The sequence below is a fragment of the Diplotaxodon limnothrissa genome, linkage group LG13 (genome assembly GCF_057381915.1).
Source record: "Diplotaxodon limnothrissa isolate DT_005_m linkage group LG13, D_limnothrissa_male_GT1.1, whole genome shotgun sequence".
In the NCBI taxonomy this organism is placed as follows: Eukaryota; Metazoa; Chordata; class Actinopteri; order Cichliformes; family Cichlidae; genus Diplotaxodon; species Diplotaxodon limnothrissa.
Genome location: NC_140608.1, coordinates 20,799,295 through 20,815,825, shown reverse-complemented (window position 1 = coordinate 20,815,825; position 16,531 = coordinate 20,799,295). Strand labels below are relative to the sequence as shown.

Here is a 16,531-nt window from a genome sequence, read left to right as displayed (position 1 = left end):
GTGTTGATGTTCTGTTGTTTTGTATACTTCATCTGTTTGTATGTTGTATACTCATTGTTTGTTAAATAAAGTTAAGAAAAAAAAAAAAACGCCCCCGAGATTACCCGACACATTCGACGCTTTTTTTTTTTCAAAATATTAAACTTTATTAAGAAACAGTATACAGAACATGTACACAATCAGAACAAAATTAACATATGCCAGGGGGTGTAATACAAAGAATTGCAAACATTCAAATAATTTGTAATTACTACAAATAGTAATAGTTTTCATAGCCTTTTTGTTAAGTGATCCACTAATCAATTTTATGTAACATAAAACATCATTATAGTAATGTTTAAAATTAGGTTTTTTGTTACTGTATTTGCATTTGTGAAAAATAAAATTTAGCTAAGATAACTAACAAGTTTATTATAAAGTAAACATCTTCTTTTTTTTGCCTTCGAAAGAAACAAAATACAACATTTTCCCATTTCACAGTAAAGTCATTATAGAGATGTCCAGCAATGAATCTACTGAAGTCTTTCCAAAATGTTCTAGCGTATGAACAGATCCAGAAGAGGTGTTGCACAGTCTCAGGATGGCTTCCACAAAATCCACAGTTCACATTTATGTCCCTTTTGAACTTCGTCATGTAATGATTAGCAGGATAAAATTTATGCAATATTTTAAATGAGACTTCCTTCACTTTATTCGTTACCAGATACTTGTTAGGAATTGTCCATACTCTTTTCCAGTTAATGTCACTGACAAAGAAATTCCAATAAGAGACCACATGTGGAATAGTTAGAGATTCTGTCTGGAACAAAGCACGGATATTCTTATTACTTTTACTGTGGTTTGTTAGACAGATTCTTCCTATGTGTGAATCTAAAGGGTTGGGGAGAGAAACAGATGATATGCAAGGTTGAATACCTTTAAAAAGCATTATAATACCCGTAGGTATTGCATCAAATAATATGGCATATTCTTTGGGTGTGGCTGGAAATTTATAGGTGTTTAAGAATTCTGAGTAGGACATAAGCTGCCCATTAGGATTAAACAGCTGATTCACTAAAACAATCCGTTTCTCAACCCACCACATTCGACGCTTCGACAGACAGGACACAGCAATACATACGTCATCACTGCGCGACATCGCGTGCAGGACTGCGAAGGACGCAGAAGAGACGCTCGGGATGAAATAAGTTAAAATATAAAGGTTAGTCGAATGCTACGGTTAGGTTCGGTAATATCACACACTTGACCTCAGACTAGGGGTTAAATAAGATCTGTTCATTAAAACCGAAAAGAAACGTTACTGAGCTGATGGAGCTGTCTTTGTAGAGAGACGCTAAGCTAGCGGTGGTTCACGTTTGCTTGTCATTTGGTAACTGAAGATATGCTAAGCAGAGCTGATGCACATATGCAACCACCGATAAAAGTCAGGCGAACTATCGATTATGTGACCGATTTGTGTCAGCTACAGTCGGGGCCGAAAGCAGGAGAAATGTTAGCACTTACTTGATTTTAAACACAGTGTCTCCCTTCACCAGTCTGCAGGTCCTTGTTGTGATGGCGCTGTCGTGTCTAACTCGAGCCCTGCGCTCCCTGACTCTCTCCCAGCCCGCATTGGTCTCCTCTCAGGTAAAAACGCCTCCTGCCTTGGTCCTGTCAGCCATATTTAGACAGTAAACATGACATCAGGAACAATCTGAGCGGCTCTTTTTGGTGTTGACAGGCAGCTGCATGGAGTAAGCTGGGAGCTCAGGTGCCCAGTAGTGCGGTGATCCAGTGCAGAGGCTTCCTCACCACAGCCTCTCTGGAGCAGAACAGGGTCAGATGGAAGCAGAGGGAGAAGTACACCATCAGGCCTATCGGAATGAAAAAGACAGGAGGCAGAGATCACACAGGTAAAGTGCAGTGGTAAAAAAAAAAATAGCTGTATGTTCACAGGATGTTTTTGAGATACAGCCACATAGGGGTTTGTTTCTCCTCTCCATAATGAACCAGGGATCTTTCCCTTGTTTTGCGAATATGTAAAGCACTACACTATGTAGCCACTGTGTTTAAAACAAAAAGATGCCACTGAAGTCAGAGTTTATGGTGGCATTTAAATGCTGATGTACAGCTTTTAAATGCTGCACATCTTCTAGTTTATCAATGAGGACAGAGAAAGCTTTTTATGGTGAAATGGCCCCTTAATGCCTGCTCCCTCTATACCCAGACATCGGTGGATGCAGGGGGTTCACACTCAGAGTGGAGTGAAAGTCACGTGAATTCAGACTGAGGTCACACTGCAAAAAAAAAATCACATTTGAGTCAGTGCCTGTAGTGTGAATGCACCAAAGAGACTTGTCTTCAAAAGAACAGATTAGATTCAACAGATTTTTTATTTTTTGTAGCAGTCTGCTACAGGAAAGGTTTTGTTACATTTTGTAAGACACATTTTAATAGAAACCTGCCTGGTGCTATAGTTAAAGTATGAAATTGTGCTCAAGGTAAAAGTTTGAACTCCTGTGTAGCCTCAGAATTCAAGGCTTGTGGCTTTCTTTCAAGCGTTTGCCGCCCTACTTCCTTCTACAGGAAGAATACGTACACATGGCATTGGCGGTGGTCATAAACAAAGATACCGGTGGGTAGACTTCCATCGTCTACGGTATGAAGCCAACAGAGAGGGCCAGCCTTTTGAGGAGAAGGTTGTTGAAGTGCGATACGACCCGTGCAGGTGAGACCACTTACTGCCCGGAGTCTAATGTGTACGCTCAAAGTACTGAAAACACTAAGCTGGGTTTGTCTGCGTGCAGGTCTGCTGATATCGCCCTGGTAGCTGGAGGTGAGCGAAAAAGATGGATCATTGCAACAGAGAACATGCAGGCTGGAGACATCATTAAAACATCTGGGGTTATTGGACGCATGGCAGGTACAGGATCCAAGTTTTTCAGTTGGAGGTTCGTCGGCCTTCGTAACCTGTATATCTAATGAGAATTGTTTAATTTTGCAGTTTCGGCCAATGAGGGAGATGCTTACCCGCTGGGGGCTCTTCCTGTGGGGACGCTGGTGAACAACCTGGAGTTACGACCTGGGAAGGGATCAGAGTATATCCGGGCTGCAGGTAACCTACTGTACTGTATCCCTCACTATGTAAGCTGCTGGAAGGCGAGGTTGCTCAGAAAAGCTACTAAAGTGAACGCTGTGTTTCATTTGGTTTTCAGGCACGAGCGGCGTTTTGCTTCGTAAAGTAAATGGAACGGCAATCGTTCAGCTTCCTTCAAAGCAGCAGGTTCAGGTGAAGTAATCTGGAATAGGATTACAGCCGCTGTTAAAGACACGTTCAGTTTGGCTAAATGCTGTCTCGTAAACACACACAGGTGCTGGAGACTTGCATGGTCACAGTGGGACGCATCTCCAACGTCGACCACAATAAACGGATCATCGGCAAAGCCGGGCGCAATCGTTGGCTGGGCATCCGCCCTTCCAGCGGCTTGTGGCAGAGGAAGGGAGGCTGGGCAGGGCGCAAGATTAAACCGCTGCCTCCGATGAAGGTCTACATCAACCTGCCCTCAGTCTCAGCGAGCTAACACGGCACATGTTGGACATGTTTAGCGGATTGTAGATTTTTTTCTTTGATCCCTTGGGATGAAATCTAACGTTGTTCTGAGAAATAAATCTAAATAAAGACGAGCCGTTTGTACAGAAGATTAAAAATTTTTATTAAACACAACTGCTTGTGAGAGCATGGAAAGAAACAATATAAAAATCCAAAACATATTTACATCTATAGTAAAACATGCAGAAGTAACCCATATTTTTATTTTTTTTAAGATTTTTTTTTTAGTGGTAAATTTAAAAATACTGTCATGTCATTTAAAATAGGGTTTGTGCAAAGACACTGGGTGGCATTTCAAGTAACCGGAGCAATGAGATGGCATGATGTAACTTTAGCTAGATCAGGAATAGAAGGATCAACGCTGATGATGTGTTCTTTTGTTTGCGGTGCTAAATCACGGTGGCAAAGTGAGCATGCCTGCTCATTGATCCAGCCTTGTTTAATGCCCCCATGCTACCTCTGGATTTTGGGCAAAAAAAAAAAAGTCTTGAGGTTACATACATTGAAATACACTTGTTATTTAGTATATGAAAAGCTAACCCGCATGACAAATTCCCCTCACATAACTCTGCCGCTGTTAATACTTAATGCTGAAATATTTAAGGTTCGGTTTGCGCTCCTGACTTGAAAGAGGGTGAACTCTTCAAAAAGCAGGAGACGGAATAACTTGACTGTACAAGTCACAGGCAGACACGTGCGGTGGAAGCTGTAAAACAGACCTCAACATTTAGTGGCAAAAAGGTTACGTAACAAATGAGCCATGATGGGGTTTTCAGACCAAACATGGCAGTTAAAGCCATCAATGTAACACATCATCCCTATGGTTAAAAAAAGAAATCAAGAGCCTTCTCCTGACTACAGGTAGTGGTTTAAATTCCAAAAGTAACACCTAACACTTTACCTTGAGAACCAAAGTATGTCCCAATTTGAGCTACAATGTGTGTAAACCCATATGAAAGTGCATCAGGGAAATGTATATGAGGAAAACATACCTAATAGTGTTTGCATTGTACTTCATAGTTATGAGTTCTGGAAATATATTTGGCATTTATGTCAAGAAATAAAGGTATACTATTTGTGCTTTCAATTTAGTGGAAGAGGGAGGGGAGTTTGTGATTCACAATAGTATATCTTGTACATGTTTATATACAATGCTAAAAAAAAAAAGCCAGCCTATCAAAGCTTGTTAAGTCTTCACTTTATAAAAAGCAACAACCTCATAGAGAAGGCCCTTTGTCCAAAGGTTTCCTATTGCAAAAGTTTCACGTAACACTACTCAGGAAGTACCATCGAACATAGAGCACACCTACACAGACACACGGGGGGGGCAGTGACTTGGACGTCAGGCAAGACTCCATACACTTGTAATCATATTTCCAAAGCGAGTCAGCACTTGGCTGTCCCCTCCCTCCGAGTCAGACGGACTCATTTGTAATATTCCCTCCATAGCCTTATGCAATGCTGAACCCTTTCAGTAACGTGCACATCCAACCACAGTGAAGCTGTGTTTAGATTTGGCTAAATGTGGAGCGCTAACTGGTGAATTTGTCTCAGAAATCGTAATACTGATCTCCGCAGGGACCACAAACACATCACATATACAATTTGAGTTTTCACTTTGACATACTATGAAGTTAGGCCTGGCCAAGATACTCCTGTGACTGGACTGTTTAAAAAAATAAAAGGACTCGACTTTGGCACATCACTGCACAGTCTAGTTTTTGCTAAGTTACTGCAGGTCTGTGACAGATCTGCTCAGGTAAAGCTGAACACAGGGGCGACCACGTTTAACCACAGAAATGCTGAAATTCCACCTGGAAGGTCGAATTATGTAAAGGCGGAAAGTATAAAAAACAGCACAACAGCTCATGCAATCGCAACTAAATTTGGCATTTCAGCTGTGGGGAAATAAGTAGTTACCCTGCTTCTAAGTGGCTGTTACTGTACAGTTTGCATGTACACCAACAGCAAAGGGAAAACATCTGCATTAATAACAATGAACTGATCTGATATTCTGCTTACACGTAACAAATGTGTCATAGCTACATTCATTATAGCTACCTTCAAATACATTGCTCGACTTGGGTTTTTTTTTTTTGACTTGCTTTAGGTATACAGTGTGCTTCAAAGCAACGAGGCAAAGAACATTCTGTTCCTTCCTATAAAAGCTTTACCTTACTGAGAAAGTAAAGGGACGAGTAAGAAAACTGAGCAGTGAGTTAAAAGGATTCCATCTAGATTCACAGCAATATTCCAACTTTCAACAACGAAACACAAACACGGTCTCCAACAACCTCACGCACGCCACTGCACATCACCATCACACTCCTCCATTGTCTATAGAGTAACAATAAATGTAGGATTTCACAGAAATAATAAAATGTTAACAAAAACAAAGTGCAAACACAGCTGCCATTATCGAAATGTGGCAAATTGTCAAAAAACCTCAAAATACCTCCGAGGCGGTAGCGCAAATATTACAAATTAGTACTTGTTCTGTTTTGTAGTGTGTAAAAAAGAAAAAAAGAAAAGAAAACAACAGCAACATCCAACAACATCAAAAACATCAACATGAAATTTTGTCTTGAACGTGTGAGTCTGTGAGTCAGTAAGATTTCCACAGGAAAACTATTACTGCCGGGAGGAACGAGGAGGATGTCGGTTTTTCTTCTAATTTTCTGCAGCCTCTCGCTGAGTCGGGTAGAGCCGAGAGATTCTGGTGGCGGCCGGGGTCACACGGGCTTTGTGTAACCGAAGATTCCCACCGGGAAGTGTTTGACATGCGTTGGCCACTGGGCAGCGAGCTGGAAAAACTTGACGTCATTCCACTCCACTCCGTCAATAGTTACTAAGGGCAGAAAAGACAGAGCTAAATGCACGAGAAAAACATGATGGCTACGCTGTATTATGAACACAAGGTGGCAGTGGAGCTCCAACAGTGGAGGCTCTCAGCTCTCACCTCTCAGCATCGTGTGCTGGTGCTTGGCTGTGCAGATCAACCTGCTGATACCATCAATCACTTGGCTCTTAGAGTCCAGCTCTTTTTCCTTCGGCTTCTTGCTGAGAAAAATCACTGGGAAGGGAGAAAGAAGCAAAGTCATATACAAAAGAGCTAAAAAAATACTTTAATAATGAGAAATCCACAAAGTTTGGTTTCACAGGTCATGGAGGATGCTGCTGCATTACTTGCACAGAGCCTGCTGGGAGAAGCCTCATAAACTGCCTCAAACAATGTCGCCTGAGTCAGCATCAGAGAGCGCTGAACACTACAACATTTGGACCTCTGTAGCCTGCTTCACATCTCTGCTGGAAACCACAAACTTGATTTGACATCAGCTCCTCCTGGTACAACACACCCAAATAAAGCTACATTCAGCTGCTCCCTTATTTCCCAAGAGTTCGCCACAGTGGATGTGTCCACATGTTTCACTTGGCATAAATTTCAGTCCAGATGCCCTTCTTGACAAAACCCTCCCATTTATCTGGGCTTGTGACCCCCTGAGGCTGATTTGTGTTTCCTCCTTGAACCGCCAATCTTTTTGTGTACAGCACATGTGACTCTGACTCAATATAATTGTATTTTCAGTAATCACGGCTATAATTTGGAGAAAGAAATAGAAAATGTGGAATAAATGAGGTAATCTATCTGGTTCTGCCTGCTTTGGTTTTTTTTACTGTTCATTGTAACTACAACAAGAGAGTGGAGACTAAAATTTCAAAGAGTGGAGAAAAATAAGCAAATAAAACCAAAAATACAAATTTGAAAAAGATTTTTTAGTAACTTCTATGTGCAACTCCTCCAAGTGTACCTTTTTTGTTCTTCTCCTTAGTAACAACAGTCATAGCCATGCTGGGTGGAGGAGTGAGTTCTCCGCCGCAGGGAAGGCGGCTGACTTGTAGTGAACGGAAGTTACTCTTCAGGGTGTTCTTCAGTCCTATGTCTCTCTTCTCGCCCTCTTTCTTCTTCTCGGGGCCTTGCCATGTCCAGTAGTCCACTTGCAGCCCCATCACCTCACTGCCCGAACATGGAGAGCTACAAAGGGAAACAAACACGGCTTTGCTTTGGTTTGTTTGTGGTTTGTTCATTTCCACATCCGTTTACCCTGAAAGCTACAGTGATGTGGGCAATTATGAGTAGTTGTTTTAATAAGAGACGTGGGCTTTTCATACCCAGCTCCAGACAGGGTGGTGGACACAGAGGGGGACTGTGGGGGCGTGCCCCCGATCTCCTTTCCATACGGACCGGCCGATGGAGGCGTCGGGGAGGACAAGATGCTTGTGTTGCCTCCCATGGCATCATCTGAGTCCACTGCAGATTTAGGGGGGGAAAAAAAATCACTGTAAGTGAAAACTGTGCCTAAAAAATATTTAATGCTTTCCAGATTATGCCAACTCTTCCTATAACTGAATTAAGTAGGAAAAGAGGGCTTCTCTCTTTATTTTCCTGGTCAGTATCCTGTGAGTAAAATCCCAATGACACTAAACTGATAACACATCTTTAAAAATGTGCTTTTCTTACCTGAGGTCGAGAGGCTTTGTTCCACAATCCCAACTTTCACTACCTGTAACAAAAATAAGAGCCAGTGTTAAAGAAAATATTCAATATAGAATGAATTAAAAAAAAAGTGCAGGACATGTTTGCATGGTAAACAAATGTGTTTCTTACCCCAATAAATGGCACAAATTTCTGACAGGAGTCCTCATCAGGGCTGTGAAAAAGAGCGAGAACAAAAAGAATCTGTGAGTTTGACCAACGGTGGGTCTGAAACACTTTCAACACTCCAGAGGTGCACATGAACACTCAATGGTCCTGGAGGGCAGATGGCTGTGGCATGGCCTGCACCATGTCCCATCACAGCGGAAATGGCACATGACTGGCTTGGGTGGAATGGGATCATCTCGGGGAGTCACGATACAATGAGATGAATGAGAGGACCTGCTCCTTACAACCAGAAGAAGACGGGGAGGTGGGGTCTCTCTTGTCAACCAGGACGATAACAACAAGTGTCTGCTTTTAAATACACGACTGTTTTGGATCTGTGCAGTAACTGTGTGGCTCCTTTATGTCCAAGATTACATGCCTATCCAAACAAACAAAAAACAGGATGACAGTCAACATCCCGTAAAGTTTGAGGCACGCTCAGGCCCATGATCAGAGTGCAAACGGTTAGCACCATAGTTCTGCAAGTGTCCAACAGTGACACTTTTAAAACAAGTCACTGATTCTTCCTTAGTCTTTAATGAGCTTACAAAAATAGTCTGCTGCAACATCAAACAACACAAGAAGCACTGCTGGTACCCACTCCCATACGCATATGCAGGACAACACTTCCCAAACATTTTAATGCCTTGCTTCATTACACAGAATTCCAGTAACATTATCGAACAACTACATCAGGACTGAACTGCACCACCTCTTTACTGTGTGTCAGGTCATTCGCAAGATCCTAATAAAAAACATCTTATAAAATATGGACATGCTAAATCTACTTGCACTATTAAAACTTGAGTGTGTCAACTCGTAATACCCACGTATTATTTCTAAAAAACATCTGCCCGACAGAAAGCAACTCGACTGTAAGCACAACATTCAGGTATCTGAGCACCACTGTGAGCTGTAACAAACTTCCAAAAATAACAATTACAAAATAATCTTAACTGTCAAGCTTTTGCATACAGGCTTTGCTTTACTCTGTTGTGCGCACAAAACGCATTTGTCAGTAGTTAGTATCATTCATGCAATTCAGAACACTAGCAGTGTTATTAAGAGTTCAGTTTTAGTTTTTCGAATGGGAATGTAATTTAACTTATACTGTGTTGTCTCTGTTCACATCATCAGCATTTTTGGTACATTTTATAGATTTTAAAAGATAATCTGAAAATGTTGTGAAACAGTGTTTAGGTGACAAAACAGCTGATCTTGTGACTGATATGGAGTTCTTTTGGCCCTGCAGTAACAGTTGCATCTATAATAAAACAAGGAGCGGTTTTAAGTGTAGCATCATATATACATATATACTGTTAGATATTGTAAGTCAGCAAACCATCCACGCTGTGAATATTTATTTTAAGGTTGTTAGGCAAATCGTCACAGCAACAACACGGAGGACAAAGTAAGAATCAAAGTCATACCAAACCAAAGACACACGCTGGGACAGAGTGCCAAGTGAAGTTACAGTGAGTATCGAAAGTGAAAAGGGAAATGTTAAGACACAGCAAGAGGAGCTCAAGCCAAATGGAGAAGGGAAAATAGGGAAGGGGGGGAAACGAAACACGAGTTGAATTAGATACCTGATGTAAAAATCAAAATACAAACTTCTTTTCCTTGAATGCAAATCAAAAAGGGGGGAAAGGGGAGGAGAAGGAATGCAACAGCGTTAAAACTGTGTTGTATTTAGTACCTTCTGACCAATAGGAAGCCACTCTCACAAAGAAGGGGGAAGGGTTTGGTCAAATCTCAGAAAGAAAACAAGCAAATGCACAGAGAAATGCAGTGGACTGTCTCTGTCTGCAGATGTGACTGTGAGACACCTAGACTGGACTTTTTAACATTTTTATCAAATCATACAAAACCTACAAGTCCTGCTTTCATTCAAGTCAAAATAAACAGAAGTGAGTTTAGTGTGGAAACTGAGCTGACGCTCGCTTTGTGTGTTTAATGCATGTTCTTGCAGCTGCATGCTTACATGCACATTCATCTAATTATGTTCCTCATGCAGTTTTAGCTGATATTCACTACAAGTGCTAGTTTATGATGGGCTGTCAATGCAACATTAGTTCAATGATTCATTTTTTGGAAACATAGAAGAAAATTAACATCAGAACTACCAGTTACGAATAACTGCAACACAGACTTGCTTAGAGCACAAAAAAAGCACAGATGCATGCTCAAATACAGAAAACATTGGATGAATAAGCCACGACTTCAATAAGCACGGTCACTTTACCTCTTCTGCTTGTAGGTGAGCATGGCTTCTGAGATGGGAAACTGGTGGGACACGTTGGCACCGGCCAGATACTGAATGATTCGTCCTGCTACATCTATGTTATCTTCAGGGAGCAAAGAGATAGATTGTTAACAACAAGCCTCTCCTGTTTTATGTCTTGCTAACAAGCTGACATTTGATGCAAATGGTAATTTTCACATAGAGCGGTGTGCTAGGGGACTGTGCATTCATCATTCACATTCCACTGAATTAAGGAGATGGGGGCTGCAGAGTGTAAAATGTGATTAAAATGTGGGTGAAGTCGACCGTGTGACACACGGGATAAATTATATGTTAAACAAAATGCATGTGGGGGTCGCTCGTATCTTGGGGCGCAATTTTTTTTGGCAACTTGAAATATAGACTTGAGTTTTAATCAATTCATTTTGACCTGTAGCTTCTCGGCACTTAATCGACTGAGAACACTCAAAGTCGGTCCTATTACAAACTGCCTTCAGTGTCGGGATCACACCTTATGTTAAGAATAAAAGACCTCTGCTCTAGATCTTTTTTGTTTTTTGGTTCAACCCAACTGCTTTGAGATGATTTAACACCATGTGTAACATTGTGACTCTTGCACCTTTGGGGATTAAAGGGAGGGAATTAATAGGTGAGGATGGGTGAAGATTATCAGGCATGTTTGGGCAGAACAAGTGATAATGGAGGAGTTGGATTGGAATAGAGGCTTAAGCATGGATTTATGTGAGCCATTTTATGTAACATTCTCACATAGTGAGAGTGTAAAAAAAATATATTCAAGGCTTAAAGTTAACAAGAAAATCCTAAAATAAACATCAAACACGCAAATGTCTTCGATTTGGCTGCTTGGATTAATCCTACGGATTCCTACTTTATTGTTTCAGACTAATTAGCTACAACTGGCACACAGCTGGGAGGTTTAAAGCTAAAATCGTTGGAGATGTTGGAAAAAGTTGAAACAAACAAACCCAAAAAGGTTATGATGATGTGCCTTTTCAAAAACAACAACCTCTGTTTTTAATATTACAATGTGTTAGAAGCTTCGGGGTAAAAATGAGAATAAGACTTCTGACAGTCTGGCGGTCTTCTTAATCAGCAGCAGGCAGTTTAAAGGAAGACGGAATAATGCCATGATCTCAAACAGGATGTAGCTGTCTTTTGCAATTGGAAGAAATCTCTTTCTCCAATTCATCAGCCCCTGACCTCTGCTCCCACCCAATTTCTTTCCCTTTCAAGTTGGCTGCACATAAGAAATGCAGACACCAGAGCTGCGTGTCCTACCTGAGGCGGGCCGTTCTGTCCTGCAGAACAGCTCCCTCCACGCAGTGTCCATAAAGATGCTGTTGAACCGGCTGTCAAAAGAAGCCACGTGCTTTGCCAGGGGATGAGAGCCTGTGGAGAGGATTTTTATATATAAAACAAATGCTAAAAGTACAGAATATGCCTGTATGGATTTCGTATAAATCAATGAATTACCAATGGGGATCACCAGGAAGCGTATGTAACTCAGCCAGTCAGGAGTCTTGTTGGCTAGCTGCTCCACAAAAAACCTCAGGATGGTGCTGAGGTAACTCTGGTCACCCGCCACCGCCACCTTCATCGTCGGTGGTGTCTGTGCATTACAGTTACAGCTGCAAGGGATAAAAAATGGAGACAACAGATGAGTAATTAAGAGGAAGACTAAGATCCAACTTCTTAGAAATATGGGTCAGAGCATGAGTGTGAGAGAAGTGACAGAAGTCTGAAGCAGAGATTTATTTCTCAATAAGATCCGTCTGGTTTAAAACCGGTCTTACCTTTTTGGGAAGCCAAAATACGTCATAGGCTATAATTTATTAGGTACTTGCGAGTATCTACAAGCCTTTCTAGAGCAAATGGCACAACATTTTTTAGATCCTACTCCTACAATAATAAACCAAAGACCAATTCCATCTTTAAGTTAAACGACAAAAAAAAGAAAGAAGAATAAATTCAGTTTAGCCAGGAAAAATTCATCAAAAGAGTCTTAAACCCGCAAATAATTTCAAGTTTCACGAAGCTCTTTCTAAAGCAGCAATCAAACCCTAAAAGTACTTACATGCTGTAACATATAATGGATCATCTTAAAGAATTTCTAGGTAATGTCAAGAGAGATTAAAGCAGAAGAGAATGTTGATACATTTGGTATTAAAAAGACAAGAAAGTTGTGTTTACTCCAAGTGACAACATCTCAGAAAACATCATTCTGTTAGCGGTGGCACAGCACTGAGCAAGCACGTTAACATCAGCGACATGCGCGGCTCTGCGTGACGTTGCCCCAGCTGGAGTAAATGCGTTGACTGAGGAGCAGGTGTCTAAAGCGCTAAAAAGTTGCAGTTCAGCTGAATAAGGGAGAAAAACATGTTTGACAGAAGCAGTACAGCAAACCGAGAGAGCCTCGTCTCCCACTGACATGACATCCTGAGGAGATGACAGCCAAGCAGGTGGATCCAGGAAACGGAGAAGGCAGCTGAACTTAAGCTTTTCATGAGGAAACGGCCATATTTTGATAGAATGGGTTCACGCACAGTGAGCGCTTTAGCAGCATGAGCAATACCATCCTGGAATTATCTAGTGAGTAGCCATCAAACACATATAGTTCGGTGAAGATTGGCTCAAGATAATGAGATAAAAAAAATAAAAAATAAATAAACAATAAAAATCACGCCATCTGATGGGCTGTGTCATTCAGCCAATGCGTGTATATGTATGCATGTATGTGACTCACAATCTCTGGATGCGAGTAACGATGGTGTTGAAGGCAGCCTGAACATCTGCAGCAGAGCAGGTTGACACAATGGGCTGGCTCTGTTCATGGAGCAACTCGGCTACATACTGCACAGAAACACACATGAGAGGGACACGATGAGTTAATGGATATACCAGAGGCAGGGTTGGAAAAAAGAAAAAAAAATGCTACTCGGAAGCACACACACATTTTTTTTTGTATTTTCCTCTTTTTGCAACACTGTAATGTGTGCATGGGTAAAAATAAGCCCTGTTCTGCATGATCCGTGTGGTTCTATCGCATGTCTGAACAAATGAAAGTAAAGGAATTCATGATTCAATGCTACTTATAGAAAAACAGACCTGTCCTTGCCACTCTGTAGTGTTGATGAGAATGATGCTCTCTGGTAAGCGTTCGTCAGAGATGAGAATCTGGTTTAGTTGGTCATAGACGGACTTCCTTGGAACCTTTGACACAAATTAGGAGCGCAAAGTATGACAATGACACAAGTCAGCACATTTCCACTGGACTGAAAAGAAAAAAAAAAGTGTAAAGAACAGAGTCTGATGCTCGATCCTGGATGCGTTGTCTACCTGCGCTATGAGTCTTGAGTCTGGGGAGCACTCAGACTCCATGCTGCTGGTCCTGTCGCTTTGGGCCTTGGAATTCTGCCTGTCTTTCATGGAGGTGCTGCGAGGTCGTCTCTGCAGCTTGTTTTCCACTTTACTGAGGCGACAACAAGCGAAGAATAAAATATATGACAGTCAGGAAGAAAAAAAAGAACCTAATGATCCGGTTTATAAGAAAAGCAAATTAACAATTAAAGTAGACAAACATTAGATCTATACTGAATGCTTATTCCCAGATGTAGTCATCAGCACTTTACCTGGGAGACATGTGGTTTTGGGACTCAGTCTTGCAGAGCTTGCCAACGGAGCAGGGCACCCGTTCAATGTTAACATCCCAGCTGCTCACCTCCCCAGGCCCTGGCCCGCTGTCGTCAGTCTCTGGCTCCTGAACCAAAAGGGGGGGAGCAAAGATGAGCCAAGAGGGCTGTAAGAGGACAACGCTAATGTTTATCAAACACAGGCACTGCAGGTTTGCAAATGTTCAAGACAATCAATTTGAGAGAGAAAATCTAACTCAGTCATACCACAAGATTAGTGGAAAACAAAAAATAAAGTGCAAATAACACAAGTGCATTTAACGTCACGTCTTTTTCAACATTTCAAAACTGTATAAAACAATATGACAGTTCATTTCTATTAACAACGAATATTAGCTGGAGTCATGCATTAATAATAAATTAACCAGGGCTCCATGATCCCAGGCCTATGGAAAATAACAGCTAATTTGTCTCTTCTGTAAGTTACAGAGCTCAGTTAAAATACTTAAAAGACTGAAAAACAAGACCAAAAAAAAAAAAAAAAAAATCCAGAAGAAAGATGCAAAAGTACGTTTCAACCTGCAGGGCTGAGTCCAGCCATTTGTCACATTACAATTTGGTTGAAACAGAGCTTTTTCCCAGCAGCCGTTGCAACGTGAAGAGAGCAGGTAAGCATGTGTTGCTAATTAAAGCTTTGTTTATCAACTGTTTCATGTCAAATCGGCTGCTGTCAGAAAAAAGCTCCATACGCACTCCATGGGCCAATGAGCTTCCCAGCAACTGTCTCCTGGCAACCAAAATTTTCACCTAACGTTTTATTTGTGTGTCTACAGTAACGCTTTTCTATGTGTCTGCATAGTAAAGCACACAATTAGAAAGTACTTCAAAGTTTGGATCAAACCACACATTAAAGGCGAGTGTCAAAATGTCCAACATACAGTCAAACATATCATTCCTGCATACACACTTCCATATGCACATTAAAAGATCAAGACCTTTAAAATGAATATTTCCGATTTTGAATTTTTCTTTTTTAAACACTCGCAGGTATTGCATGGCATCTCCAATTCAAACGGCATCAGTTTCTCTTTCTGTGGTTTTGTGTGTAGCCCTCCTGCTGCCAAGACGAGAGTTGAAAGAGCAGAGGTGGAGGGTGAGGAGCTAGAAAGATACTGGCTTGGTGAATAACTGAGCTCATTTTTTTGAGGTTTGAGATAATGGTGTAAGCCGACCATGACATACGAGATAAAAAAGTCATGGTCTCTTAGCAGGTGGCTGGGGAAACACTGCTCCTGCAGCTTAGATATTCAGTTTGAACTCACTCAGTGGATTGGGGTGGTGAGTGGCTCAGAGGGGCGGCTGGAGCTCGATGAACAAGGTTAGACCGACCCGACAGCACAAGAACAAAAACAAACACAAACACCCCTCTTTCCATCCTCATCAGTCAAGATTTATCCAGCATGAAGCTGCCTTGCCTGCTCTGCTGATCCATAATGGATGACTATGCTGTTTAGTTTGCATGCCCTCGCACGCTCCCTCCCCTCTTTTCTTTTTCCCGGAAAACAACTAAGACCCACGGGAGCAAAAGGGCACTCAAGTGGAGAGGGTAGGGGGTTGGAAAAGAAAAATGTGAGAAAGGGATGCTCAAGGGTATTAAGTAAAAGAAAAAAAAAGAAGGAAAGAAAGAAAGAAAGAAAGAAGTGGGATAAAAAAAACAAAACAAAAAAATGTATGACTGTTCCAAAAACATACCCCAATGGTTGTGTCTGTGACACTGTCATCCTGATATCGCCCCCCTTGTACTTTACATCTGTCCACAGTGAGAAAGTCTCCACTCTGGGGGGTAAAACACACATGCCAACACATTAGATCATTTTAACCATGAAGCTCACCTTTCTGGTGAAAATAAAAGCTCCAAATGGAAGTGCTCATGTCATAATTAATGAAATGCAAGATTTGTAACCGACCAGTTTTACAGGGTAAGTATATATAAATACCTCACCTATAGTGCCTGTACATTTCACTACTGCTTGGTGAAATATATATAAACCCCAGAAGTGCAAGAGGCACATTCCTGTTTTTAATTCTCGTCTTGTTTGAACGGCTCTTGTAAAGTGTGATTTATTTAAATATTAGATTAAATAGTTTACATTCTGGCAGCAAGACATGTTTATGCAGTTCGACTAGAATGTAGTAGCCTGAATTGCTCTGGGCCATTTTATTACACGCCAAAATGGATTCCCTGATATTTATAAACACCTCTCGCTCTCTCGCCATCACACTCAACGTGTCTCTCTTGTTGTTCAGATGGGCCATAAATTTCTGAGTAGGAGTTCAGGATTGCT

The 16,531-nt window shown here is 41.4% G+C and overlaps 2 protein-coding genes across 3 annotated transcripts in view; one reads left to right on the top strand and one right to left on the bottom strand.

Annotated features, from left to right (window-relative positions):
• The first annotated feature begins 1,139 nt into the window (after positions 1 to 1,139).
• mrpl2 (mitochondrial ribosomal protein L2) lies at positions 1,140 to 3,713 on the top strand. The gene is made up of 8 exons (XM_085368847.1): positions 1,140 to 1,201; positions 1,536 to 1,626; positions 1,721 to 1,892; positions 2,566 to 2,707; positions 2,787 to 2,902; positions 2,984 to 3,094; positions 3,195 to 3,268; positions 3,351 to 3,713. Exons 2-8 carry the CDS (start codon positions 1,555 to 1,557, stop codon positions 3,558 to 3,560), a joined length of 897 nt encoding a protein of 298 aa, XP_085224973.1. The 5' UTR covers positions 1,140 to 1,201; positions 1,536 to 1,554; the 3' UTR covers positions 3,561 to 3,713.
• LOC146620224 (phosphofurin acidic cluster sorting protein 2-like) overlaps positions 3,691 to 16,531 on the bottom strand; it is a 45,939-nt gene continuing 33,098 nt past the window's right edge. Inside the window, exons 11-24 of one of the 2 annotated variants that reach the window (XM_085368845.1) lie at positions 15,939 to 16,022; positions 14,187 to 14,353; positions 13,894 to 14,026; positions 13,663 to 13,767; positions 13,301 to 13,407; positions 12,031 to 12,185; positions 11,836 to 11,946; positions 10,537 to 10,639; positions 8,256 to 8,298; positions 8,109 to 8,151; positions 7,760 to 7,898; positions 7,399 to 7,622; positions 6,549 to 6,662; positions 3,691 to 6,437 (exon numbers count right to left, since the gene is read on the bottom strand). In XM_085368845.1, the coding sequence (XP_085224971.1) occupies positions 6,322 to 6,437; positions 6,549 to 6,662; positions 7,399 to 7,622; positions 7,760 to 7,898; positions 8,109 to 8,151; positions 8,256 to 8,298; positions 10,537 to 10,639; positions 11,836 to 11,946; positions 12,031 to 12,185; positions 13,301 to 13,407; positions 13,663 to 13,767; positions 13,894 to 14,026; positions 14,187 to 14,353; positions 15,939 to 16,022 (1,644 nt within the window). In that variant the 3' untranslated portion in view covers positions 3,691 to 6,321. The remainder of the gene's footprint in view (positions 6,438 to 6,548; positions 6,663 to 7,398; positions 7,623 to 7,759; positions 7,899 to 8,108; positions 8,152 to 8,255; positions 8,299 to 10,536; positions 10,640 to 11,835; positions 11,947 to 12,030; positions 12,186 to 13,300; positions 13,408 to 13,662; positions 13,768 to 13,893; positions 14,027 to 14,186; positions 14,354 to 15,938; positions 16,023 to 16,531) is intronic. The other variant, XM_085368846.1, reaches the window with a different exon arrangement.

Excerpts from the sequence above, each read along its gene's own strand:
- mrpl2 (XM_085368847.1), top strand. The coding sequence starts at position 1,555 with ATGGCGCTGTCGTGTCTAACTCGAGCCCTGCGCTCCCTGACTCTCTCC. Across the intron at positions 1,893-2,565 it reads AGGAGGCAGAGATCACACAG|GAAGAATACGTACACATGGC; the intron begins GTAAAGTGCAGT and ends TTCCTTCTACAG. Across the intron at positions 2,903-2,983 it reads GGTTATTGGACGCATGGCAG|TTTCGGCCAATGAGGGAGAT; the intron begins GTACAGGATCCA and ends TTAATTTTGCAG.